At 40.8% G+C, this 27,602-nt stretch overlaps 2 protein-coding genes across 3 annotated transcripts; both read left to right on the forward strand.

Moving 5' to 3' along the window:
* Nucleotides 1-10,864: 10,864 nt before the first annotated feature.
* Nucleotides 10,865-12,172, forward strand: olig4 (oligodendrocyte transcription factor 4). Its single transcript, XM_031288662.2, has one exon. The coding sequence runs from the start codon at nucleotides 11,073-11,075 to the stop codon at nucleotides 11,811-11,813; it is 741 nt and encodes a 246-aa protein (XP_031144522.1). The 5' UTR covers nucleotides 10,865-11,072; the 3' UTR covers nucleotides 11,814-12,172.
* A 3,646-nt stretch (nucleotides 12,173-15,818) lies between these two features.
* bsdc1 (BSD domain containing 1) lies at nucleotides 15,819-22,768 on the forward strand. 2 transcript variants are annotated; one of them, XM_031288658.2, is made up of 11 exons: nucleotides 15,819-16,066; nucleotides 16,661-16,715; nucleotides 17,759-17,875; nucleotides 18,043-18,210; nucleotides 18,554-18,608; nucleotides 19,066-19,181; nucleotides 19,394-19,462; nucleotides 20,167-20,251; nucleotides 20,341-20,859; nucleotides 21,041-21,144; nucleotides 21,245-22,768. In XM_031288658.2, the coding sequence occupies exons 1-11, from the start codon at nucleotides 16,056-16,058 to the stop codon at nucleotides 21,272-21,274; spliced, it is 1,329 nt and encodes a 442-aa protein (XP_031144518.1). In that variant the 5' UTR covers nucleotides 15,819-16,055; the 3' UTR covers nucleotides 21,275-22,768. The 2 variants fall into 2 exon arrangements, with proteins under 2 accessions (XP_031144518.1, XP_035850686.1); XM_035994793.1 differs by having other exon boundaries at nucleotides 20,167-20,247; nucleotides 20,340-20,859.
* Nucleotides 22,769-27,602: the final 4,834 nt, after the last annotated feature.

A 27,602-nucleotide genomic window follows, 5' to 3' on the forward strand; every position in this document is an offset into this window, starting at 1 on the left:
TGAGTCCCGTTTATCACTGTCAAAGCACAGAAACACACAGAAAAAGGAGGATTGAAGGGGGTGGGGGGGGCACTGCTGTCCAATCTGTCCCGCTTTGGGCTTTACGACCACGGGCCCCACGTGGCGAGTACCCCACCCTGAACCCATACATCTCCATCTCTGCCATTCGGGCACCGACAGCCTTTGTATCGGCTCACTCCGGCTGCCAAGATATGCGTCTGCGCTGCTAACGGGGGCCCGGGTAGAGCTCCTAACTAGACAATGACGGGAGATCCAAGACAGCCAATGTTTAACCAGTGAGCGGCCCACTCACGCCCCTGCCTGGCCCCATAGCCCCCTGTGCCTTTGTGGGCTCGGGGTTAATCTTTTAAAGGCCGGAGCTGGGGCGCAGCCCCTCCTGCCCACTGTCCCCCAAATATACTGCCACACAGTCACTAGAGCTGTACTTTTACGGGACCTTTTGTTTAAATGCTGCGTACTCTGCCTTTAAGTCTATAGTGCTTTATTACTCAGATCCTTACATCTTTTTTATGAATTAACACATCATGAATAATAGATTTCTTGGTAAATTTAGTAAAGTGAAAACTGGATGTGTTGTACTATTCAGTGCTACAGTAGTGCTTGGTAAACATAAATAAAGTCATTCTTTAATGGTTGCTGAAAACTAAAGATATACTACATAATAGGTTATGAAACAGAATGTCAGACAGAATCCCAACCAGCAACAGGATCATTATCTGATACCCTGAAGTGCCCTTTTTTTCTTCTTCTTTCCTCCACTTTCCATCTTCATGCACATGGGAGAAATGCGCCGCTTGGTTCTCTCTTTCATCGCTTCTTCTCTGTATCGAGTATTTACGGCCCTCGTAAACATGTATTGATATTTAATGCTGGACTCAGCAGGGCAGGGTCTGTTGGGCCAAACTTAGAGGCCTGTGCCTCTCCGAGACAGGAAAAGTGAGACAAAGAACGATATCAATAACAAAGGTGCTATAAACCTACACTCAGCCCTTGTGCCACTGAAAGGCCAAACAGCCATATGACAACAGCCTGGGGTGGCATCTGAGAAACAGTGGTGTTGTTCTTTCTCAGAGAAATTTCAGAGTGTAGGCTACTTTCCCTTTCACAAAATAGTGGCTTGCTGTCTCTTTTTATGACAACCTGGTAATATGTCTATATATCACAATGTACTGATGGGGACTGCTGGTGAGTGCTGCTGCTGCTGCTGAGTTTGCCTGTATTAGTACTGAAGGTGTCATTGGGGCCCTGTCAGTACTCAGATCAGCACACAGCCTCATTCAGATGTTATGGTGTTCTATAAAGGGATGAAGTAAAACCATCATATGTTTATTAGTTATAAAGATGATAATCTAATATGTTGGCCATTAATTATGTGTTTCTATTGTATGTATTTGTACAATTTTTAAGAAATTAATTTGGATTTATTTAATTTTATTTTAAATATTGTTCTGTACCTAATGCACTTCTTTGCCTATTTATTTTATTTATTTGTCATTTGTCAGGGACAATGCAAAAAATCCATTGTAACAGGTTACAAAACATGATACAGATGCAGTGTTGCATGTAGGGTTTGGCCAAGGTTAATTTGCGACCCCTGTCCCTGGTACGGCTTTTAAAAGTACATTCTCGTACATGTGACACGTTCATATAAAATGACAATATTTACATAATTTAAAAATCCCTTTGACTAATCTCTGTGTTTAAAAGCTGCTATACAAATAAAATTGCCTTGCCTTACATTCCATTTCCTAGTTTTGATTGGCAGAGCCATCTATAACACAGATGAAAAATGCCAATAAATTTACATCGGTAATTGCAACACAAAGCGGGAATATGCGAGATGCAAAAACTGTCAAAACTGAGATGATTTCAGCAGATATGATATCTGAACCAGAATATAAAATATCTTTGCTTAATGACAATAACACTGTCCCCCTTCTTCCCTCCACTAGTTAAACAACAGGAGGTCTATAAACCACAGGGTCATGGCCTGCTTTTTGTAGGCAAAGCAGAGAAGAACAACACGGCCACTCTGAGTTTGTGCTTCATGTTATGTGTGTGTGTGTGTGTGTGTGTGTGTGTGTGTTTCCTTCATCCGTCAGTCCTATAATATAATAATAATAATAATAATAATAATAATAATAATAATAATAATAATAATAATAATAATAATAATAATAATAAATTGAATTTATATAGCGCTTTTCATGAACTCAAAGTCATAGATCTGCAGTAGACACTGTCCATGTTTTAGCCATGTTGGCCACTGGATGATAATGTGTCACAGGAGCGGATCTCCTCATCAGTATTCAGAGCCAGCCATATGTGAATTAAGGTTTAATGTGCGTCCATAATCGCCCACCTGAGCCCATGACTCGTGGACTGAGTGTTTGTGTGTGTGTGTGTGTGTGTGTGTGTGTGTGTGGGGGGGGTGGGGTGACATTAAAAAAAGAAGAAAGAAAGAAGAAGGCAGGGGGTAAAGAGAGCAGAAGAGCAAGATGATGAGATGAAAATTACTGACTGAAGGGATATGGTAGAATTTTATTTGGATGTTCTCAAAATCAGTGTTTGCACCTAAACAGCACCCCAAATAGTAGACAAAGATACATAAATGATTTAAAAAAAACTGGAATATTACAGCAATAAACCCTACTTTCACAGTTTTCTAATGTCCAGACAAGGCGTGTGCCCATTGAGCTAAATTGCAGTTATTCATTTCACTACATCAAGCTAAAAGCCAAAGAAGTCAATTGTGTGTCACTAACTAGTCTGATGCCTTCAAAAGACATTACTAAAAAACAGACACACTTGATTCAATGGGCCTGCAGCGGGTGTATAGAAACTGAACACATGTGGGCGCACAGACACTCTTACTGACCATTGATCAGCTCGTCAATCACAGGCCAATGAGGATAGCCAGTGGCCACCAACACTCAGGTTATTGTGCACTGTGACCCTGGGGTCAGCGATAAGTAGCTGGGGACAGAGAGCCACACAAAAGGACAGCATCATGTACCATCCACATACAGTGGCATTGCCGCCGGCACCCTTTTGAATGGACACATGGCAGGCCTATCCACAGATGGGACAGAGACAAGGGGGGGGGATGTATGTGTGCGTGTGTTGCCGTGGTGAAGGAGCACATGTGGAGGTAACAGACTGAAACAATGGTGCTGATGAAAGGCAGGAGTTGTGCCTGGGCTTTGGAGAGGGAGATTATTGGGCGAGCAGGTCCCCTTGTTTTATCAGGCTGGATAACACAGAGACAAGGGGGATGGAGGAGGCAGGGAGAGGGGGGGCAGAAGTCTGCAGAACGCTGACACAAAGCCACCCCCATGCATCAGTGAGCGGCCAACTGTTCAAAAGTGTGACCAGCACAATGCTGAACAGATACACTTTGTGTGCGTGTGTTTGTGTGTGTTTGTGTGTTTGTGTGTGTGTGTGTGTGTGTGTGTGTGTGTGTGTGTGTGTGTGTGTGTTGTGTATAAGTGTGTGCATCTATATAGGCTTGTGTGCGTGATTTTGTTTGATTGATTAGGATTTGCCAAGTAACTGTTTTAATAATTTTTCTAATTTACCACAACTATGCAGACTCATACACGTATCCCCCTATGTATAATTACCCTTTCTTGTAATTAACTAAATTCATATAACTCTACTGTTGATTTATTTAACATGTGAGATAGCATCAGATGAAAGGGACAGTTCATCCAAATGACCAAAAATACATATAACATATTTTCTTACTTACTTCTAGTGGTATCTATCCATGCAGATGGGTTTGGTTTCATTCACCCAACTTTTGACATATCTGTCTTGACCAGTGGTGGAATGTAACTAAGTACATTTACTCAAGTACTATACTTAAGTACACATTTGTGGTACCTGTACTTTACTTGAGTCTTTTCTTTTCATGCCACTTTCTACTTCTACTTCACTGCATTTCAGAGAGACATATTGTACTTTTTACTCCACCACATTCTTCTGACAGCTTTAGTTACTAGTTACTTTACAAATTAAGATAAGACAAGATAAGATAAGATAAGATAGACTTTATTAATCCCACACTGGGGAAATTCCTGGATTCCAGGATTTTTGCACACAAAACACATGTAGTTTAATAAGATGTTTTATTATAAATTAAACTACCCAACAATATAAAGGCCTACTAGTACAGCTGAATGATTAGCCGATTAGACACAGGACTGTTTGTTTCCAGTTTCTAAAAGGTGAGGATTTTTCTGCATTGAGTACATTTACTTTTAATACTTTAAGTACATTTTCCTGATGATACTTACAGTACATACTTTTACTTAAGTAACATTTTCAATGCAGGACCTTTACTTGTAACAGAGTATTTTTTCAGTGTGGTATTAGTACTTTTACTTACAGTAAAGGATCTGAATACTTCTTCCACTTCTGACCTTAACCCCAAAATAATGGAGGTAAACTAGGTTTTGTTGGTGATGCTCTCTACTCTAAAAAAAACTGCATTCAAAAGTTCAGCAGCCACGTATCTTTCTAGAAACTTTTCCCCCATTACTCTGGATATCTCACAGACCTATCTTTAAGTCATTGTAAATATCATAAATAATAGTCTCTGAAGACTGTGCATACATGTACATGTTCTCAGGATTGTCCACAGTAGTACAGGACACTGTTTCCAGAAAGAAATGTTGCTGTTGATTTTAAAAGTCAGATTAAATGCTGTCAGTACCACAAATGCAATTCCATTTATCTTCATTGTATTGGTGAGGAGGCAGAAATGTCAGAGATCTCAAAACTTGGACATATAAAACCCAAACTATGTGCATGGATGTTAATGTTTCTGATGTTTTTGGGGGAATCAACCCTTTAAAGAAGCATAGGCTCACTTTAAGAGCTAGCTCTAAAGGTCCAAGGCAAGGCAGCTTTATTTGTATAGCACATTTCAGCAAAAGTGCTTTACATAAAACATTAAAGAGCAGTTAAAAACGATAATAAAATTAAAAACAGATAAAATACGAGAATAAAAGCTACAGTGCAGTATAAGAAATTAAACATTAAAGAGCAGTTAAAAACAATTAAAAATATAAAAGCAGATAAAATACCAGATTTTAGGCTGCTAGTATGGGACAATGTATAAACCGTTGCTCTATACACGTAATCCACCCGTAATCCTTGCCATTCCCAGAACAGGCCAGTCCCAACAGTCTTACTTTTTAATTCTCTTTATATGCTTATATAGATTGTTATACAGTTTCAACAATGCAGGTGAGACACAGGTGCTGTGTCCAAAATCAATCCCTTGTGCAGTCATTCACTATAATGGACACTCAATAGTTTACTCAATGGTGCATCTTCAAAATGCAGTGCAATGTTTCTGCTGTTTTTGGGGGAATCAACCCTTTAAAGAAGCAGGTACTTGGATGCTGAATGTAAAAGGATTTCAAATCATCAGATGCACGTCGCAGAAGGTTGATACTCATGTATTTTCTGACAGAACCACTTCATATTAGAAAATATTTAATATACTGTATAATATTTACCAGATGTATGTGTGGCAGTGTCTGAAATCCCTCCCTAATTACTTTATATTGCACTAAATTTACTGTACGCAATTTGATTGTGTCCGAATCCGAAAAAAAAAAAGTGTGTAAATGTATCCACTATGTAGCAGTAGCACCCTTAAAAAGAAATCCACATTGGAATGAAAAAAATAGTGTCCATGGCATGTACACTACTTTATGCTAAAAATCCCACAATGCAATGCACTGCATTTTGTAGATGCATCATTGAGTAAACTATTGAGTGTCCATTAGTAGTACATGACTGCACAAGGGATTGATTTTGGACACAGCACCTGTATGTCTCACCTTGGACATTTAGAGCTTGCACTTAAAGTGAGCCACTGCACCTTTGCTAAACACAAGTGATGATTACAGGATGATGTTAAATCATAAATGCTTATGTGATGTTACAGTACAACAAAACAGAAGAAAAGATGCATAAAGTAATCTGATTAATGTAATGTAATGTCTGTTTTACAGACTAACTTTAGCCATAATCAGCTGCTGGTCATACCAAACCAAATAAGGCTCTAGCTGTAAAACTTATAGTAAGTGTAATGAATTGAGTAGTAGGATGCATTTTGATGGGTACCTTTTTTATTTTTAAAGAAGAGCATGTTATTGCTTCTTTAAGAAGTTGCATGGATTCGCTTTAAGATGTGAATCCTTCTCATTTAGTAGTGACAGTCTTCAGGAGGCTACCATCATTTGGGTCCTGGCAACCTGAAGGCCAACATCTGGACCTGGGCCCTACACCTCCTGATGGCGATCTGCTCGGCAACCGGTTCTGCTCTTTCCCCTTTCACTCTCTCCCCCTCTCGCCTGTCTATCCTCCCTCGGTGTCCCCCCGGGGGTAATTGTGGGGTAATTTATGAAGTTCCAGCAGCATGGAGCAGGCCAGTGTATGGGACAGCCTGCTGACCGAGCCCCATTCAGCTCCAGAGGAGAAGGCCTGGACTCCTTTTATCCTACCCATAATCAGCATCTCTCCCTGGGCCTGTATCCCCCCACCTGACTCCCCTCGCCCTGCAGCCCTCCACAGCATGCGACCCTCCGTGGCCGCTTAAAGATGAAGGGGAAAGTTATTGGACTCTTTAGTGACTCATAAACATCCTAGGGGATTTTCATAGCGCCTTTGTGTCTTTTTGTTGTGCCCGAGATAATGCAATTGTTTCAGGCAGTGTAAATGAATAAATCACCGAGCAGTTTGTCCCAGTGAGAGATAACAAAGGGCAGCACTCCCTGTTCTCAGAAACACTTGTCGGCCTGTTCAGACACTTTGTGAAACAATTTTATATCTCTCTCCCCAGACATTGGTACTCTGAGGGAAACGTTTAGATCAATTGATGAAGCAAACCAAACCAATTCCACATATCTCATCACTTCTCCTGCTATATGATCTTGATCCAAAAGCCTTGATATCCAAGCGACATTGAGAAAAATGGTGGTAAACAAAGGCTGCTGTGCGTCCTCAATTGAGTCTCCTCATGACCACATGCCCAGATTAAAGCCCAGTGTGTGTGTGTGTGTGTGTGTGTGTGTGTGTGTGTGTGTGTGTGTGTACAGAAGATCTAGCCATTGATCCTGTTAAACAATGACCAGCAGAGAGAGAAGGAAGCTTTACGGTACACAGCACAAGTTTGTTCTTGAGCTTAGCGCTTTATTGAGCCATGATAGGTCCTAATCTAGCCTGATCCTCTGCTGCTACAAGCATATGCCTGTGATAATGCCCTCATTTTCTGGTCACCTGAGCACTTTCATTGGAGTGCACCCAGTGAGGCAGCTGAAAGGGGGTCTCTAAAGCCTAAAAAAAAACTCTTGAATTAGATGAAGGGTCCTGAAAGGTTGCATCCAGAGAAGAAAGTCAAACACTGTGATGCAGGGTTAAAAATTGAAGGATTATGTGGAAACATGGAGGGTGGCTACGCTTTCATTTGTAGAATACAAAGCTCAGTGTCTCTCTGTGTGGCCCGTTGCCTCTGTAAACACATGAATAAGAATAAGAATGAACAGGAGAATGGAATTTATCTGGCTCATGCATATAGTAATGGAGTAGGAGAAGGACTGATTACACTCCCTTTATTCAGCTAGAGCAATGATCCATATATGTGTATCTACTGATTGTACCTTTACTAATACACAATGCTCTTAGCTGTTTCTTACTGGTGTTCTGTATCCCAATTAGTTCATATGGGTTACAATCTCGCTAATCTAACTTCATGCACAGTTCATGAGCAGCCTTGGCACATTGTTTTCTGAATTTATAGCTAATTTATTAGATCATTAAAGAAACATTATTGATCATTTTCTTCTCTTCGGAGTGTGGAGAACACAATGAAAGCTGTGGCACAGAACCAGCCATTAAAACCACTGAAAGAAAAAGAATGAAATCTGGAGCATTGTGTCCAACGTAGTTAATTAGGACCTGACCCAATTAGCAGAGGAGAGTCCTGCAGCCATGTTGGCTCTGAGCCTAACGATGGGAAAATCCATATGCTCCAAATAAATGGCCCATGTTGGCTCTCAAGGTTCCCCAATTATAATATCACTGAATGTTGGCTAAGCCAAAGCACCCTGCAGGGCCCCCTGATGGAGTTTTGTTGGGGGGTCCTGAGGGCCCTCTCGATTCCCACTTCTAACTTATTTTGGGTGTCAGTCAGTGTTTGAGAAGGATTGTTATTTTGAGAATGCACATACAGCGAGTGTGAGCTCCAATGCGTGTCCATCAAAATACACAAGCCCCCACATTTATAACCTTTGGAAATCATACATTTGGGGTTTGTGCACAATGTGAGAAACTTTACTACATGTAAAGAAAAATTAGAGGAGTTTTAATAATCTGCCATAACAGATTTCATGCAACACAAAGGGTGCCATTTATTAATTTACATGTCCGTGTGGAAAAGGATATGTAGGAAAAGCGTCGAGAGAACATTGAATAGTAGAAAGTACCATAGGATGCAAAAAAGGACATTTCATGAATCATCTAATCTCTTCCATTAAATATATGGGAATTGAGACGATATGTGTCAAAGACAGGGAGAAATTTAGAGAAATTCCTTGCTCCTTGTGAGGGCGGCATTCTGGATTTCAATATTGGGCACTTTAAGCCCGATGATCAAATCTACTCCACAGTTTCTAGAACAATCATGAAGCTGCACAAAGACGCCCCCGGCTAGAGGAGAATGTATGCTGCTGTTGGGTAGATACATATAAACTAGGATGTCCTACTGTGCACAAAGAAGAGAAAAGCAAATAGTTTCTTCAATGAGTCGACAGATGATGGAAACCCAACACATTATCACGCCTCTAAAATGTTTCTTCCATTTGAAATGAATAAAACCTTGTAAAATCACTCTGCATTATTATGCAACAGGCTAGAATCAATGCTGCATCCAGGGTTAAATGTTTTTGCATATCTCTTTTTGCTACCACGGATGGTGTAGTTTCACATTGCCAGACCTACCACCACAGCGCTGCGGAGGAGGGTCTGGCGAGTCCACACAGCATTCCGGGATGGGAGAAGAACATGCTCTGGTTTATTGCCTTTTCTTTAAACCAATCACAGTCTTCTTGGGTGGCCTCTGCAAAATAGCCTCGGGAAGGAACTTGTTTTGGTGGAACGTGTGTACGTTCAAAGGTTGTTTTAGTCGTGCAACAGAAAACTCAGATTGGACAGATAGTCTAGCTAGCTGTCTGGATTTACCCTGCCGAGATCTGGGGAGCAGTTAACCATAGTCCTCAGAAATCCACCGGAGTTTAAAATGCCAACACAGAGAAAGTCCAATGCAACAGCTATCTGGTCTAAATGAGTGAAATCCGGCGGAATTTCCATCGGCAGTGGAGCAATCCCGGAAGTGGAATGGCGTGGATATAGATTACGGATGGTGTAACACATTATTATATTACCTATACAGTACAAACTGCTGGCCCTCTAGCACTGCCTCACTGGAGGTTTTGCTTGCTTGGCAGAAGGAAGTAGGAAATTCCTGTTGAAATCCAGGGCCTTTCTGTGTGGAGTTTGCATGTTCTCCCCATGTTAGTGTGGGGGTGGTCCAGTGTCTACCCCCAAAAACATGTATGTTCAATTTAATTTACTTTTTATGTTCATGTTAGTGCTTCTGTCAGTTCCCAATGACACAAAGACACTGGTAAAAAGACTGGAGTTGGTCCCTGTGTGCCTGTGGCTGCCCACTGCTCCTATGTAGGCCTATAGGATGGGTTAAATGCAGATGAAAAATGTTATTTCTCTGTGAATAACAATAAAGGCACCTTCAACAGATACATGCTGGACATTAAGCCTGATAGGAATTTATATGTCATGAATGGAAGTTTGTCTTGTTTTTCTGACAGCCGCTGTTTATATCAAGAGATAGAAAAAAATACTTCAAGCTAGTGTGGAAAAAAAAACTGAGAAAGTAGTAGCTTTACGGTTGAATTAGGGGAAGACAAAGCTGTGCCCACTCTTTAGTATCTTTTTAACTACCTCCTCCCCATCTGAAGGACCCCCTTCCAGTGATAGTGATGTGATTTCACAGACTGTTTGGAGAGCCAAGTCAAATTTATCTGACCTCTTTTGTCCCGAGCTCCTGGTTGAATTGTACCTAGTCTCCCATTAACGCTGCTCTTTACATGTTTAAGCACCTCATATGGTGCTTCATACCTTTCCCCAAAGTGTCTCATGGATACCATATGTAAATAAGGCCTCGAAGGCATCATATATCTGATATGGAGCAGGGCAATAAAAATGTGGTCCGTTTCACTCTTCTGCAGATCTGTGATTCACACTCACTTTTACTTCATTTTGAATGTCTGTATAGGGTGAGTAAAGCCATATATTAGGCAGCTTAAGAGAAAAAAATTACAGTGATTGCATATTGGAATGATTACATTAACCTTGTCTACATTATTATAATAACAATAAATACTCTGCCTACTTGCTAAATAGAACTTTGATCCAATTTTATGTTCACACATATACTGCACAACTATATTTAATGAAAGTTTTGGCATAGTCCTAGTTACCTTATGGGGAGTTTAACACAACATGTGAACATACCCCTGTTTTGGTTAATGTGTAGGGGGTTCATCAAGGTTGGGGGAGTTAAACGTGGGTGTGGGAAGGTGACGTGGGGGCTGCAGGAAGGAGGTGTGAGAGAGGGGGGTGAAAGTGTGTCCCTTCTGCAATTGGCTGTGGCTCTAAGTGTCTCATTATGCAGCTTTATTGTTCCTTTGTTATGCTGGTGGTATAAATACACCCCAGTGGCCCCAGAGGGTGACAGTTTAGACAGACTCACTCCTGTGGACAGGACTGATCATCAGACTGAACAGCGCAACTCGGAGAGAAGTGAGACTGTGGTGACACTACAGGGAACTGGAACAACTTGAAAGCAGAAAACTAGGAGGCATCTGTAGTATTTAAACTCAAGCTCCCAGCATTCAGGCTAGTATTTTTGGTCGATTATTTTGATTTGTGTCCCACTTTAAGCTGCTTCAACTGAGATGGATTCCGACTCTGGCTCCACCTGCAGCCGCTCTGTATCCCCAGACCTGGTGGTGGACGACTCTCCCAGGAGCTTCTTCTCCAACAAGATGTTCCAACAATACTGCCAAGAAAACAGAGCAGACAGCGAGGCCGGCCAGGGCAGGACGGAGCGCTGCAGTGGGGGCGGTAAGACCAAGACCAGGTCTGAGCTCAACAACAACGAGGTGCAAGACCTGAGACTAAAGGTCAACAGTCGGGAGAGGAAAAGGATGCATGATCTGAACCAGGCGATGGACAGCCTGAGAGAGGTTATGCCCTATGCTCATGGACCTTCAGTCCGTAAGCTGTCAAAAATCTCCACTTTGCTGTTGGCTCGCAACTACATCCTCATGCTGTCCAGCTCCTTGGACGAGATGAAAAAGTTGGTGGGGGATGTTTATGGAGGCAGTGCTGCTGCCCAGAGCCGCACTACTGCTCCCCACCTCCCTCTGCATCCTCTGGCCCAGTCTCTGCACTCTCTGGTGGCCAACACGCCTTCAGCTCTCCAGCATCACTCACCTTCTCCGGCTACAGCCCTGCACTCCCCTCCATCTGCCAGCTTCTTGAGTTTTCACGCTCCAGTCCAGGGCCTTCTGAAGGACCCCCTCCACCTGGCCAGCTCCTACAGGCACTTCCCCGGCATGCCCTGCCCCTGCTCACTCTGCCAACCTTTGCCCACCACTACCTCCACATTACACAGCCTGGCTATGACCAAGTGAGCAGGACACTCTTAAAAAAACTGACCTCTACTGTTTGGATCATTGCAATGAACCAAGCAGCTCACAGAAGATTGTTAAAGGAACTGCTAAAATAATGGCTGGTGCCAGAGCTTGTACATACTGTATATATATCTTCTGCCATGCAAACTGCTGCTATTTTTGATCAACTGTCTCTTCTGCATTGTTTATACAAGAAATATATATAAATATTCTAAATACACGCAGGATTTTACCAGAGTAGCAAATATTGTAATTTATCTGATATTTGTGGTGATGAAACATTGTCAGAAATGGAACTGGTGTATCCTATTGTGCAGGATTTCTATTTTCCCTAAATTAAAATTTTGTTATAATAAAAACTCTTGTTTGCTATCTTCTTTTCATGACTATTTAAATTAATATACTATTTTTTGTTGTTGCAGTTATTGTATTTGTGGTAGTTTTGTCAATACAAGTTGTAAAAACAAAACCAAACAATATCTGCCAGGTAATATTTATTTTTACAAGGCAGCTACTTTTCTGGAAGGGTTCAGACACATACTGACAAATACACAGCAGCTGTATCGAAACAATACAGCCGCATCATCTTTAACTGAACAGAAGGGGTTTTGTTGGGGCTTTGGGAGGACAGGAGGGCAGTGTAAAAATGGATATCTAGGAAAGGGTGTCACTGGTTGCTAACCAGCTTTGGACAGACTAACCTCTAAAGAGCTAAAGAGGGACAGAAGGACGAGACAATACGCCAGCACAGACGCTGAATGTGGTGTTCTTGAGCCAGGGGACCATCCATCTTCACCTCAACAGGGAGTAGGAGATGAAAGGACGACACAGGCGCCAGGAAGGCGTCACTTTTGTTTGACGCAGGCGAGGGACATAGCCATGTCCTTAGCTCGAGGCCAACGATTTGTCTCTGTCTCATAAGAACATGGATATGGGCACACAAAGGACAAATTTTAAAGCAGAAGACACGATTAGTCTAAAAAAGTATCAAAGCACACAGGATTGACTTCTTTGAATATGTCCATGTACATTCAACACACATTTGCAAACAAATATTGCATTTGTGTAAAAAAAAAAAAAAAATCAAGTGCTAGCTGATTCATAATAATGATTAATCCACTAAACCACAAACTATTATACACACTGATTGCCATGAACATGATTTAGTCAAACAACATGACAATGGCCGGCCTTCACTTAGCAACAAATCAAGCGTGTAAAATACATGCTTATCCTCCCACGGCTGACAGATGAGTTGGAGATCAGGGGAGAAATGAAGAGATGTAACTCATTCTCACCCACCTCCCTCCTACCCCACCTCCTCCTCCTGAGAGTCCTGAATAGGTTTGAACAATAGCCATGCGTGAGACACAAAGGCCGGGGGAGTCCAAGCTCTCGTGCCTGAGACACAGACCCCCTCCATTCAATCTACATTTCATCATGGTAACAAGCGCTGTCGGGCCAAAAGGCCTGACACCATCGCTCGCCACAAAGGCGGTTAGCTCTAATATATGAGGCTATTGACACTGAAAAGAGCCCCTGTCAGTACTTGGGGATTGTCAGCTGTGGGATGTCTCAGTGGGGGGAGGCAGCTGCCAGCCAAACCAAGCGACAGAGCTTCTGTCGTGGGGGCCGGTGTTGCAGCGTCACCTGGTTCCTGGTCCCTTGACACAGAGACCCCGGGTCCTCCCACAAGGCCCCCCCTTTTACTTGGGCACAGGTGGGAATGGGAAGCGGAACACATTGTGGAGATTAGTGGGGATCGGCCTCCCTTTGCTCTAGGTAGATAATTACAGACACTGACTTGTGCAAAGCTGGTGTTTCCTGATCAGCAGCAGATGGTATTAACCCACGGTGTGGCATCAGCAGTCTAGAGCATGTGTGTGTGTGTGTGTGTGTGTGTGTGTGTGTGTGTGTGTGTGTGTGTGTGGGTGGGTGGGTGAGTGAGTGTGATGTGTGTGGTGTGTAATGGATATGCTTTTTAAATCATACAATATGGACAGGTCCTCTGTGTGCCATTATGGTCAGCCTCTGCTGTCATCATGGTGCTATTTAGCATACGCTAACCAGCAGTGGCAGCTCTGGTTTAAGTCATAATGTTGTGCACAATTACCTCTGAAAATTAAACACAGTGATACAGAAAAGGATCATTTTAGCAAGGGGGGAAGGGAGTGTTCACATCCTTTATTTAAGTTAAAGTAGTAATACTACAATGTAAAAATTCAAGTAAATAGTCCCGCATTCAAAATCCTACTCATGTAAAAGTACAGAAATATTATCAGCAAAATTAACTTAAAGTAATAAAAGTACTTATTTTGCCAAAGGACCCTTTTCATAGTGCCATATATGATCAGCCCTGATTCATTCATTTGTGACTAGCATTTTTTTTGTAGTTGGTCTGGTTGGAGGTTTACTGTAAATCTACAACATATCCATTTGTGTTGATAATTGAAACATTAAAACTTTATTATGCAGGGTAAAGGTAACAATATTTCAACCTGTTTTTAATCAACTCTACAGACAAATGGTATTATCTTAAAACAAGAGAAAATAAGGCAGGCACTATGAAAACAAGGTTAAACAAGTTTACTTGCATTGAACACGGGTTGAAATGTACAACAGTAGCAGATCATTAAAACTTTTTTATAAGAAAAAAGTACAATATCTGCCTCTAAAATATACTGTATGGTAAAGTAGAAGTACAAAGTAGCATAAAATGGAAGGGCAAAAACCTTAAACTGTACATGTTTAAGTTACTTTCCACCACTGCATTTTAGTATTCCATATTAACCATAATGGATGGAAAAAATTCAATAGATTCTTATAGAGAGGAGAGTTACAGTTCATACACAACCGTACTATATTGTCTTCAAAAACAACTACACGTCAGATTAAGTAATCTAAAATCTGAGATAAAATAGTACAAATTGAATCTACTAAATTGCTTATCAGCTGAAGAAGAAGAAGCAAAAATCAAAGGCATAAGCATTTTACCAACACAAGGTGTTGATGATACTACACATTTACCCTTTTGTGCATTAAATCCAAACACCGTACCATGTAGACAGATGGATAAGTTAACTGCTTCAGATACTGATCAATAGAGGAGTACTTGTCCCAACTTGGCTCAGCACACCCTGCACTGACAGAGTTAATTAGGGGACTGAAAGACCCAATTAAGAGGATTGAGGGGCTGGACAGGGGAGACATATTGAGGAACATACGCACACATTGTGCAGCGTCTGGATAAGGGGGAACTTCAATTAAGGGAGAACACACTTCCAGAGGCTTGTTGCCTGTTCTTTTTCATTTTGTGCTAAGTAAAGCCTACATCCCCCTTTTCACCCAGAATACTAATGAGGGGAATGCACAGCTGCTGGGGGTCAACATGCATATGCAATACGGTGTGCACATACGCTCACATGCACATCCACAGATGTACTGAGATCAGGAGATTGATGAGGGCTGGGATTCAGGTTGGACTTGCTAAACACTAATTAGCCAACATAAAGGCTCAACAAGGAGAGGTGTGGTCTGGATTCATTTGTTTGGTTTTGTATGCAACGTATTGGTTAAATGAGGTTTAATGAAAAGAAAACAACTTGCATATGTTTAAATCGTTAGGCTCATTCATGGAAGCATTGTGCTGCAGTTTGTCCTCTTTTGTTTTGATGCACTTCTGCCAACTGTGTGATGGTAACTCTAAACTGCATTTACTTAAATGTTGATGACTTTTCAAACAGTTCTCCTTGTGCCTACACAGGGTGCAGTTTTGTTTATTTCATAATATTTTCAATCTAGTGCCTTGACAAATCTGTTTCTGTTGGGTCTGGTATAGATATGCAGAAGTAGGATACAAAACCTTCTGACCTTATAACAGTGTGAAGTCACATGTAAAGGTTGGTCAGCTCTTGCTTCTAACAATACATAAACACAATAGAGAACAACTGAAAGTCCTCTCATTCTTTTAGTAAGTCGATGTAGCCCACAGTGATTCACTTTAGCGTTGCCGTCCAATTTGGTCCTCTGCAGCCACCATAGTTAGCTCAAAGACTGCAAATCATAATATACTGGTTACAAACTGTAAAAAATTAAAATTTAAAACAGTGATTTCTCACCGTATATGTGAATGTGATTATCTGTATATCTCAGGAGGGAAGTCACATTGCATTACGTGTGTATTTTTTTAGCCATGTAACCGGGTTAGAGTTCAGTAAATACTGATGATGTCATCGTCTGAAGATGGCTGAAGGGTGAGAGTGAACTCGCAAATTACTTTTTGTTTTAAAATGAACGGTCATATAGCAGAGAGCACCGAAATCGTGTGCATATTGTGTTCCTTATTGCGTTGTGTGTCGTATACGATTTGGTATAGTTACTTTGTTTAAACGTTGTACTTTACAGCTCACAGAATCAGTTCAGGAAGTGCATTTGTTTACCAAAACATAACCTGGCTAGCGTTAGCATAGCCTGGTTAGCTGTGGTGTAGAGCAGCTTAAATCACGCAATAACGAATAGCGGACTGTATATATCCTTCATTTTGGTAACTAGCGTTTTATTAAGCCTTACAAATGGCATTCATGGCTTTATTTCGACTAATTAGCTTGCATGGCAGTGATAGCTGACGTTAGCTAACTCGTTTAGCTTGCCAGGCTGTGTATGTGTAAGTTAGCTAGCTAACGTTAGAGAGATAGCTTGAGAAAGAAAACAGCTGACAGCCTGCCTTGCTGTATTGACACAGCATTTTAAATATTTGATAAATGCACATGGGTCGAGCAGTTGTGGTGTACATATTTTTTCTGCTGTTTTAAAACGTAGCTCATTTCTAAATGTCTGTATGTTTACAGAGAAGGCTGGTGGGGAGGCTGGCTTCAGCAGAGCTTCCAGGCCGTCAAAGATAAGGTAATCCACACCATGGACATTAGTACTTTTTACTGTATCATTAGTAGTTGCTCAGCCTTTACAATGTTTGTCAGATGTTGCTCTGAGGAATATTTCAATGCCAACCGCTACTCTCCCTTCAATGTTTAAATTTCATAAAATGTTTCAATAGATGCATAAAACACCAGTTATATTTTACTGAACAACACACAGTTATCCGCATATTTGTCATGAAAGGTCAGAGCCAAAACATATATATATACCCAGGCAACATAATTACTGACAGTAAATCCAGTAAAATTCATAGACTCAACTGCAGTGGTCTGCAAAAGTCAGCAAAGGCTGTTTTTTCTCTTCCAAATGACTTGAACTCCTCAACTCCACAAAAGCTGGCCACGCACAGTTTGTACAGTTTAATGTCCAAAGCTGTTGTCACCATTGTGTGGCATGATTTTGGAACCTTTACCTCTGTCAATAAAAACTGAATGCATAGCATTATTCAGGTAAAAGACACAAGTTAAGCTGTCCCAGCTATCTGTTAGCATGAGCAGACAATCAATAAAGTTACAGCTGTTCAATTCTCAGAACATCTCTTTTCCAAAGAAAGTTTGGCTTTGATGTTCCAGGAAGAAATTCTAGAACAAGTGTGAGGCTGATTCATTCACAGTGCTTGAAGGTTGTTGAACTACTGAAAGTGACTTAATTTTCTAAATTTACCAGACTCTCAGTTATATTATTTGCCTTTACCCACTTTTACATTACATCATATCCACATTACTGATGATTATTTATCAAAAAATCCCATTGTGTGAATATTTTGTGAAAGCACCAATAATCAACACTACAATATCGTCGCAATATCAATATTGAAGAATTTTTTTTCCATATCGCTCAGCACTAGTATGTTATGTTTTCTATATATTGTTGCTGTGAGTGCCATTGAACTCTATTTTTTGTGTTATTTGAATGTAATGTTTTCACGTACATCTGAAACAACAAGAGCTTGCTAATGGAGATGATAAAGTTGAATCTGGATGTTAATTATTTGACTCTCTTCTTTGCAGTCATCTGAGGCCTTAGAATTCATAAAGCGAGACTTGACAGAGTTCTCCACTGTGGTGCAACATGACACAACCTGCTCACTTGTGGCTACAGCCACTGCTGTCAGAAACAAGCTTGCGGTAAGTTGCAGCCTTTACCTTGTTCGTTGTTTTTTATTTAAGTATCTCTTGACAGTTAGGTGAAATGGCTGTTGAATGTGTGTTCAGTAGACCCACGTCATACAGTATGATTTAAGTATTATTTGCTAAATACCTAATCTAACCTGTCTATTTATACTGCTTCCCAGGTGGAAGGTTCCTCTGAGACCTCAGAAAAGGTAAAGAAGAGCCTTTCTAGTTTCTTAGGGGTGATAACGGACACGTTTGCTCCACCCCCTGATAAAACCATCGACTGTGACGTAATCACATTGGTGGCAACGCCAACAGGAACTACAGAGATCTACGACAGTTCTAAGGTGGGCAACAGTTCTACTCGTACATTTAGCTGAAAAATGGACTTTGGAGTGACCTGTGTTAATAAGACAGATTGTCTGTTTCACAAAAAAAGCAGTTTCTAAATGATAAAACAGCTGAACTATGAATGATCTTTGTGCGGGGGTTCTTGTGAATGAACAATTGAATGGAAAATTTAACTTTTTGGTTGATCTCCTTGAAAATATTGAACAAAGTGTTGATTCAATCAGGACAGATTTAGTTTTCTTATGATTTGCCATAAGAGGCTACTGGACTGTGAAAGTGAGCACATGATGTGCATGTGGAAATAAAGTAACTACAGCTAAGCATTTGTTTGCCCTGCAGGCACGTCTCTACAGTTTGCAAGCTGACCCTGCTACATACTGCAATGAGCCTGATGGTAAGACACTACATAGTGAAGTAGTGCAATGCCTCCACCAGAATATTAGATTAGTTATGTTGTGTTTTGAAGTAAGGCATTCTTTAATTTGTTGTGTTTCTAACTGAATTTAGGTGTTCACTACTTACTCTCTATACTACGTATCTGTTTTTGTTCTTCCTTTTGCTGCTGTGACACATACATGTCCCCGAATCATACATATTATCTGCCTTTTAAAAGCTGCCCTCTCAACTTTTATGTCATTTTTGTTTTGTGTTGCCAGGATTTGAATGCTAATGAGTAATATAGTTATTATAGTCAGTGCTGAATAATTAGTTTACTGGATTTGTGTGATTTGTGTGGTGACCCACTGTGTAATTCAAAATGTGATAATTGTAAGATGGATGCCTTCCTAATATTTGCTGATGTTCTTTGGTATCTTTTGAGTGTATTTTAATGAGAAGTTATTTTTGTCCAGGTCCCCCAGAGCAGTTTGACAACTGGTTGTCCAGCTTCAGTTTGGAAGATAAGAAAGGAGAAATCTCAGAGCTTTTGGTCAACAGTCCCTCTATCCGAGCCCTTTACACCAAAATGGTATGTATTGATGCTTTTAATAACACTTACCGTACGGAGCCCAGCGTCCAGTTTTGTTTTAAACTAATACATTACATGACATGACATTTGTTTGGCAGACTATTTTATCCACAGTGACCTACAATAAGTGCTTTCAAATGCAAAAAGAACAAGATGTCATCATAATTGTAAGTGCAATGTACCAGATGAGGACAGTTTTTTTTTATTCACAGGTGCCAGTGGCAGTTGCACATTCAGAATTCTGGCAGAGGTATTTCTACAGAGTCTTCCAGTTGGACCAGGTAATCATGTTATTTTATGTTGTGTATCCTAAAATGCAGACTATCCTCAAGATGTATTTCCCATAAACTCAGTTCAGTTTACTAAGTTGTCTTGGGTGCCACCTGCTGGCGGAAACATGCATGAGGTCCTGAGTCACTGCCAGTGGGTCTGCCTACTGTGCCTGTAAAAAGCACTGGTTGTGTTATATAATCTTAGAACACTTTAATTGAATTATTTTGTTTTTATTTAAATAATATAAAGACATTATGACAGACAGACTTTATGATATATATATATATATATATATATATCTATATATATATATATATATATATATATATATATATATATATATATATATATATATATATATATATATATCTATCTCATAAAGTCTGTCTGTCATAATTATTAATAGTAATAATTACATTTGTTTTTCCTTTTTTTTGGGCATTTTAGGCCTTTAATCAGTGTGTGTATGTATGTATATGTGTGTGTGTGTGTGTGTGTATATATATATATATATATACACACACGACACAACAAGGTGTTTACAAGGAGAACTGACGTATCTTTAGTTAACAACATAAAGGTGGCACAGAATTTTAGCCCCTTTTACATCTTATGCAAAAAAAACAAATGTAACAGATATGCATTACCCAAGGAAGGTTGCTAAAAAAAATGTTACCGATACAAACAATTTTTATATTTTTTTTAATTTTAGGAGGAGGCGAGGAGAGTGGCATTGAAGCAAAGGGCAGAACAGACTACACACACAGAGACCCTGGGCTGGGAGGAGGAGGAGGAGGGTATGCTATTTTTAGTTTTACTTTCCAAATACACAGATTGCCCCGTAAAACCTGTTACTTACACTGCCTCACTATGCTGTTACTGCCAGATGACTTCCTCGGCGCCACGTCATCATCTCAACTGAACTTCACACCCCACAACAGCTCAACCCAGCTGCCCACAACCTCTACTGCTCCCACAGGAACGCCTCTGCTGAGCCCCGTCCTGTCTCCCGGCGAGGAGCGTGACGCTACCCTCTCAGTCAGCAGCGACAGCATCAGCCTGCCAACGCAGGTGGAAGTGCGGCCCGAGCCCGTTGTCACAGAGCTAGCTAAGAAACTGACCGAAGCTAGCTTGGAAGATGTTGCGGACAAGACACAAGAAGAGCAGAGGCCTGGGAAGGGTAACTACAATCTAGCATCTGCCCCTGGAAAGAGTAACTTACCTCTTGAGGCTCAAGTGGAAGCTGTAACCCAGCCAGAGGTCACTGTTGATGGGGCATCAGCGCGGGCTTCTGCCCCCACCTCTAAACCAGAAGCAGCAAAGGAGGAGGGTCCGCAGGACCTGAGAGTGTTCGAGCTTAACTCTGACAGCGGGAAATCTACGCCCTCTAACAATGGCAAGAAAGGTACAATGACTTGAGGAGGTTTTTCAGTTGACAATGAGATTCTTACTGTTCCAGTTTGTGAGTATAAATCCTAACAGGATTAGGTTCAGTGATGTGGTTATGAGTTTTCCACTAAATAGGCTTAGAAGAAGCAGCAGAGTTGAGGTCACAGAAAGTTCCAAATTTGTCTTTCCGTCTCCAGGGTCCAGCACCGATGTGAGTGAGGACTGGGAGAAAGACTTCGACCTGGACATGACAGAAGAAGAAGTCCAAATGGCTCTCTCTAAAATAGAAGCTTCTGGAGAGGTTAGTGTTGTGACATTTACCAGAATGTTAAATTAAAATGTAAAACAGTTAGAATGTTTTACGAACCCCCTTTTTCCTTTCTTTTTTGTTTGTTTACCAGATGGACGAAGACTGGGAGAACTGGGACTGAGAGCCACTGCAACACGAACTCTGTCCCACCATTAAAGCTAGTTCTCGGCAGACGAACCATGCTTAACGTGTTTTAACTCTTTGTCCACACTGTCACCATGTCATGAATGTCAGTAGGGGATTTTCCGGCGGGTTTGGACCATATTGGTAAACCTGTTGAAAAGAGCAACAGGACGACCAAGGCAATAAGAATTACGCTCAGTTTAGTGCAGATAGGCCGCTAGCGAGGGTAGTGACTCAGGTCTTGGCTATTTCTTGAAATAACTTCTCGCTTTAAAGAGCACATGACACTAGTCACTACCTTTTTCTTAAAGCATAAGGACACGCAGTGAGAAGTCAGAATGTGAAAGGTATCACCGCAGTAGGGGAGGGGCCGTTTCCCCTTTTTCTTTATGCCATTAAATACATCACGTATGTTGCGAGTGCATTGCAAGTTGGGCAATGGCTCAACTGCAGGCTGCGAAATGGCCATAATGCTGCTTGTCACCTTTCTAAATTCGCAAGTTGAATGACGATCGATTGATTTAATTCTACCTGTGCCCCGTTCTTTCTTTCTTATCTTTTATTATGCAAGTGAATTTTTCAAAATGAAGAAAAAAATTGGCCTTCATTCATAGTGCACTTTTCATTTTGGATTCACTCCCAACTCTATAGACGATATATGGCCTTGTAAAACACACAGAAGTGTGACAATGTTATCCAAATGTTTTTGTTGTAAGTCAGTCACCTGAAACGCAACCAGCTAATGTGTCATTATTAGTTCTTTACCCTCTCTTCGTCATATGTTATTCATTTATATGAGCTTGTTGCAGGCTGTAAAGGTCGCTTCTCTGAGTTTGTCTTATTTGGGTAGAGGATCATATTTAGATCATATTTGACTTAACAAAGAGAATTCAAACTGGTCCCGGTGTCAGGATGTTGGATTCTTTGGCTTGGAATTGAGGGTAGCATCTTTTGTTATGTATTTGTATAGGAAAATATTTTAAATTGGTGAAGTTTAAAGTTTCTCTGTCGGCCCATGTTTGGAACAAAATGGCTCAGCAGGCAGTGTGCCAAGTAGACCAAGGAGCAACGTGAGCATGCTCCATGCTTTTCTGATTTCCTTTTCCATTATCTGTAATGTAACTGAGAAAAATAATCCTAGAGATTAATATTTATACTAAAATAAATGCTTAATTATTGTATGTGCTTTGGATTGCATGTCTGTTCAATAACATGCAAAACATTGTGCAGATAGTTAACTGTTCAGTTGTATGTTTTTTTTTTTTTTTTTTTGGTTTAAGACATTGGCTGTTCTTCAGGTTTTTGTGTTCTGACAATGTTTTGCATGTCTCCAATTCTCGGCTGTGTATCCCCTTCAGATTCACACTTTGAACTAATCAAAGCTGTTCTCCACACATCTGTTTTCAAATCTGTCAAGTTCTTTCTTTTTTTAAGTCAAGTATTTCACTATATTTTTCAAATGATCATTGTCATTAAAGGATTCATGGCTAATGGGCTTAGTGTTGTGCATTACGATATAATCAAGGAAGGCTGTTTTGCTATTTGCTACTAAAGAATAAAAGGTAGATAGGTCTGTTTAAACCAGATAGGCTATAAAAGCATTATCGTGGAGTGTTAACACATCATATCTCATTTGTTTAATCCACTTGAGTCTTGTGCAAGTGACTTGATGCAGGAAATGCAAAGGACATTGCCACTCATACCAAAACTATTTACTCTTAACACCAATGGTTACTCATCAACCAAGTTGTTCATCTACTGTCTAGAAATAACAGCTATATTAAACAAAAAGTGGAATTTCACAATAAAAAAACACTCCCAACAACAAAAAAAAATCCTCAAAGCTAGGTTTGGTCAAAACTTTAACTAAAGTACCATTGAAATGCTACACCTTAAAGTATTTTCTCCTGGGAGATGCCTCTGCAGAGGAGTTGTGTTGCTATCTGTGCCCCCATACAGAATCATATAGCTGTTTGTGGGTGGGGACGTTGCAGAGGAACAGTCAGTTCGATGAAAAAGAAAAATCACTAATACAAAGAATTTAATGTGAATGAACCCAGTCTGACTCTTTATTATTGTGTATATACATTATATAGCATATTCAGCTATATAGTCTACTGAATATCATTTTTAAATTCAGGTCATGTGTCCAATCCAGGGAATCTCAATCAAATTGGTGTTGGGTTGTTTTGATAAGAAATCTCTATTTTATTCATATATTTATGTTATTTTCTTAAATCATGTTTTTTTATTGTGCACTCATGGCAATATCAATATCAATCAAACTACTGTTCGTTTATTCCTTTTTAAATTGGCTTTTTATCTGTTTTTACAAATGGTAAAAGGTATTCTGTGTAAGCTTTTCCAGTTTTTTATTAAAACATAGTTTACATTGAATGAGACATTCAAACCCAAGATCATACCATTAAATGGAAATATTCTAAATTATTAGTTTATTTATCGAAGCAATGTCTGTCCATGTTACAATATGTAAAAACTCTTGCAGTATAGAAATTGAGTCACCTGATGGCGCTGTTGCTTAATTTTGGCCACCCCAGTCACAATCTGCCACTCCTTTTCTTTCAGCTGCAGCATCCATCTCACAGACATGGATTAGCCACGTTCTGACATACCGTTGTTCATCACCAGTCGCATTATTAATATAATTTTAGCAATTGTCTTTTAATTTCGCACAGAATCTCTCTTAACCTGCTCTCGCCAGATGTCTCAGGAGAAGCAGCCGGCAGTCGGTGAAATGTTTATATGGTCTTTGTGGTGGCATCAGCTGGGCTAATGTAGGTCACTGTGGAGGGACACCTGTGCAGCGTGCTGGCACTGTAACATGGATGCTGCCTGAAAAGATGGCTACTGTCTGTGTCTGTTTGGCTTTCTCTCTCTTACTAGCCACACACAATACCGAGTGTGTATGGTGGGTGTGGTCGTAGGGGGGCTTGATGAGTGACCGGATGATGAAACAGACAAGGGGATGCATTACCATTAGTCCATTGCACCAATGTCAAGATGAACATAGCATCAGTACAGAGGAAAATATTGCATGAGGCGCCAATCCCCCTGTCAAATTTCCACAATTTAGGGACGAATACACAATCTTGAAACTTGATCTTGCAAGTATGCTAATAGAGATATTAAAAATGGTTATTCATGTAGAACTCAGGCAAATCAAATTCATCATCTAAAGGCCATAAAGACTTTGACTCTTGAGCTGTGTTTTTGTGGCTGCAATGACACTTTACCTGCTTATTTGTTAAATGATATTACTGCTCTTTTATTCTGAAACCAGCACCCTCACACCCGTGTGGTAATGGCTTGTGCATATGCTGCCCTAACTGGACCCCAAATAACGCAGACACCATATACATTACATTCTTTCTTACTCTGTTCCCACTCGGAGGTCTTAGTCAGCAGAAAGGCTGTAAAGGAATTTCCTGTTGAAGCCCACCGCTCCCTGGGTCTGGCTGTGCCTGTGTGTGCGCTTTACATTACCTCTGGCTCTCACCAGTGTCATCTACAGATCATTTCACCATGGGCAGAACATGGGGGGGCAATCAGACAGGGGAAGAGAAATACTTCCCTCCTGAGGATCTATTCAGTGCCCCCCCCCCCCCCCCCCCACCGTAATCCGTCCTTGACTGAACACTTCCTGCTTCTTTTTCTGCCTCTGACTTTCTCTCACTGCTGTCCCTGTCCATGCTGTCACAAAAGTAGTCACACTCATTTCCAGTGTATCTCAAACACACATGCAAATGCATACACACAGAGAGAGTCAGGGTGAGGTCATTGTCTTGAGATTGAGTATTATTCTCGGCACCCTAAAGGGAGAAACCCTGTAACCCCTCTGCCTTTCAATAAGCACAAAAGACTCCCTTTGAGGGAGGAGGCAGACTCCTATGGAATGTGTTACCAGGGTTTTCTATAACGACTTGCCCCCCAATGCACACTCATTTCATATATATGTGTGTGTGTGTGTGTGTGTGTGTGCGTGCATGTGCGTGTACGTTGGTATACATATTTTGCGCCTATGAGCTGTTGATTTACGCCTATAAGCTGTGTGCAATGTGTGTTTATGTTCTTTTTTGTGATTTTAGCCATACCTGTTCTGGTCTGTACATCACTTTGGTCAACGTGGGTTGTTTTTAAATGTGCTTAATAAATCAATTTGACTTCACATAAAATCGTGTGTGTGGAGTTCACTCACCTCACAGTTCATTTAGACAGTTAGTTATACTCTCTATCTGATAGGAACTGACATCTATATGTGAACTACATGTCCTACAGTGAGAAAAAAAGCAGCCACCAGGCTAAGTGTTGATCCATCGCTGCTAAGCCTTGTGGGGTGGAAAAAAAGAAAACAACTTCTAAAGGACTCTTGAGATGCCTCTGGATTTTTCCATGACAAACCATCGCCTTTCCCAATGTTGAGCGGTGGGAAAGAGGCCACTTTGTTTGTACAAAGCAGTGTCTGGGAGGAATGCGGGATTTAGCCGGGGAGGGGATGGCAGGAGCAAAGTATGATAACTCCCACTCCATTCAGATTTATGGTCAAGACAGAGGGGCTCCTCTGGATGCATGTCAGGGGACTAGTAGAACACCGCCCCTCTACTCCGGGCCTGCCAAAGCAAATGTTTAGCCGAACAAACCCTCGCTATTCTTTACATCCTTCTGTGTCTTTCTATTCTCTTTTTTGTGTGTCATCATATGGAAAAGTGAGTAGTTTTTCTTCTGTGAAGCTTTGACACAGCACATTTGTGTTCATATTTCAGTCTGCAATTTGTGTGAACGGGAGCTACATTAGCATGTGGTTTTGAATTTTAAACCAAACACAGTTGGCCATGATGAGTGATTTTCAAGACCGTGGAGAGTCACACAGGTCACAATAAAAAAAAAGTGTCAGGTCGGTAATGAGAGAGAGTTCAGGTTGGAAAAGTCTTGCTTTTTAAAGGGGTATTTTTTTCCTAAAGGCTCTTTATCTTTTTTTGCAGAGAGTTAGATGAGATGATTGACACCACTCATGTTTGTAAAGTAAATATGAAACTACAGCCAGCAGCCAGTTAGCTTTAGTTAGAATAAAGACTGAAAACTGAAACAGCCTGGTTCTGTCCATAGGCTTAGAAGTCCCTGCTCCCGGCCAAGGTATAGTCTGTGACATAACACCCCCCCCCAAACCACAAGTTTTAAACAATTGAGATAAAGCGTGATAATTATTTAACTTTAGGGGCACTCGTAGGAGAATTTTGTAACCTTTGGCCAGAGCTAAGCTGCTGTTGGATTTTTCACCTACAATAAAATACCATGTAGCATGAGCTGGGTAACTCTAAACAAAGTATCCTTTCCAGATGACATTTTTGTCCTCAAGGGTGTCCCCTGCTTTTGCAACTGATTTAGCAGACAACGGTTACTGACAAACATGCAGCTTTCAGATTTCTGTCTTTAACCTGTTGAAATATCATGTCCAGATTTGCTTTAAATTGTTTAGCAGATTCCTGGGCTTGATGTGTAATGTGTAAGTTATTTCACAGTGGGGTAAGACTTTTAAAAACTCTAAAATTAAAAAAAAAAAAATCCCAGATGAACACAACAGACATAATTGCAAATACAGCCCTCAGCCTGTCACTCAGCTGGGCTCATTTTGTCCTCTTTTCTAATTCTTTTGGACCAACCACTCTGAATGTCCTGTTCTCCGCCGTCCCTTCTCCCCTCCACCTCCTCCACTTTTCATTACTGTCCCATTCATTCATTTATTCTCAGTCTTCTCCACTGCTCCGGGACACCAGCGGACCCATTCATCTCTCTCTTTCTGTGTCTCTCTCTCCCTCCCTCCCTCCCTCCCTGGTCTAATCAGAGGACCACACAGTCCCTCATCTCATCTGATGTCTGGTAATTGAAGGTGACATTGTTTTGGTGGTGGAGTCGAGGCTGAGCCGAGTTTGACTGTCTGCAGCCATGCAAATTAGACTGTCAAAACTTCAGGGTAGTGAAGCCGACACTAGCTAGCCTGTTACATAAATCTGCCTTGTAAATTGTAGCATCCAAGAGGAAAACTGCTGCAGAATGTTCCCTGGAGACAGGCGAAGGGTCTGGTGAGGACTTGTTAGACTAAGTTTAGTTCAAAATAGATCAATGTCTCAAACTATTGCCAGTGATGTGATTTTTCTGCCTAGTTTTAATGTTTTTCTAGGCATACTGTTCTTCCTCATTGGTTTCCTAATGTGATTCTCTACTTTTTCTACTTTTAGGCCATGTGCGCAGCTTGGCTCTTGGGATGGCCATGTCGGTTGGTCGCTTGGTCCACTTCGTATCTCACTTGA

The sequence above is a fragment of the Sander lucioperca genome, chromosome 18 (assembly GCF_008315115.2).
Source record: "Sander lucioperca isolate FBNREF2018 chromosome 18, SLUC_FBN_1.2, whole genome shotgun sequence".
Taxonomy (NCBI): domain Eukaryota; kingdom Metazoa; phylum Chordata; class Actinopteri; order Perciformes; family Percidae; genus Sander; species Sander lucioperca.

Excerpts from the sequence above, each read along its gene's own strand:
- olig4 (XM_031288662.2), top strand. The coding sequence starts at position 11,073 with ATGGATTCCGACTCTGGCTCCACCTGCAGCCGCTCTGTATCCCCAGAC.
- bsdc1 (XM_031288658.2), top strand. Across the intron at positions 16,716-17,758 it reads TCCAGGCCGTCAAAGATAAG|TCATCTGAGGCCTTAGAATT; the intron begins GTAATCCACACC and ends TCTTCTTTGCAG. Across the intron at positions 20,860-21,040 it reads CTCTAACAATGGCAAGAAAG|GGTCCAGCACCGATGTGAGT; the intron begins GTACAATGACTT and ends TTCCGTCTCCAG.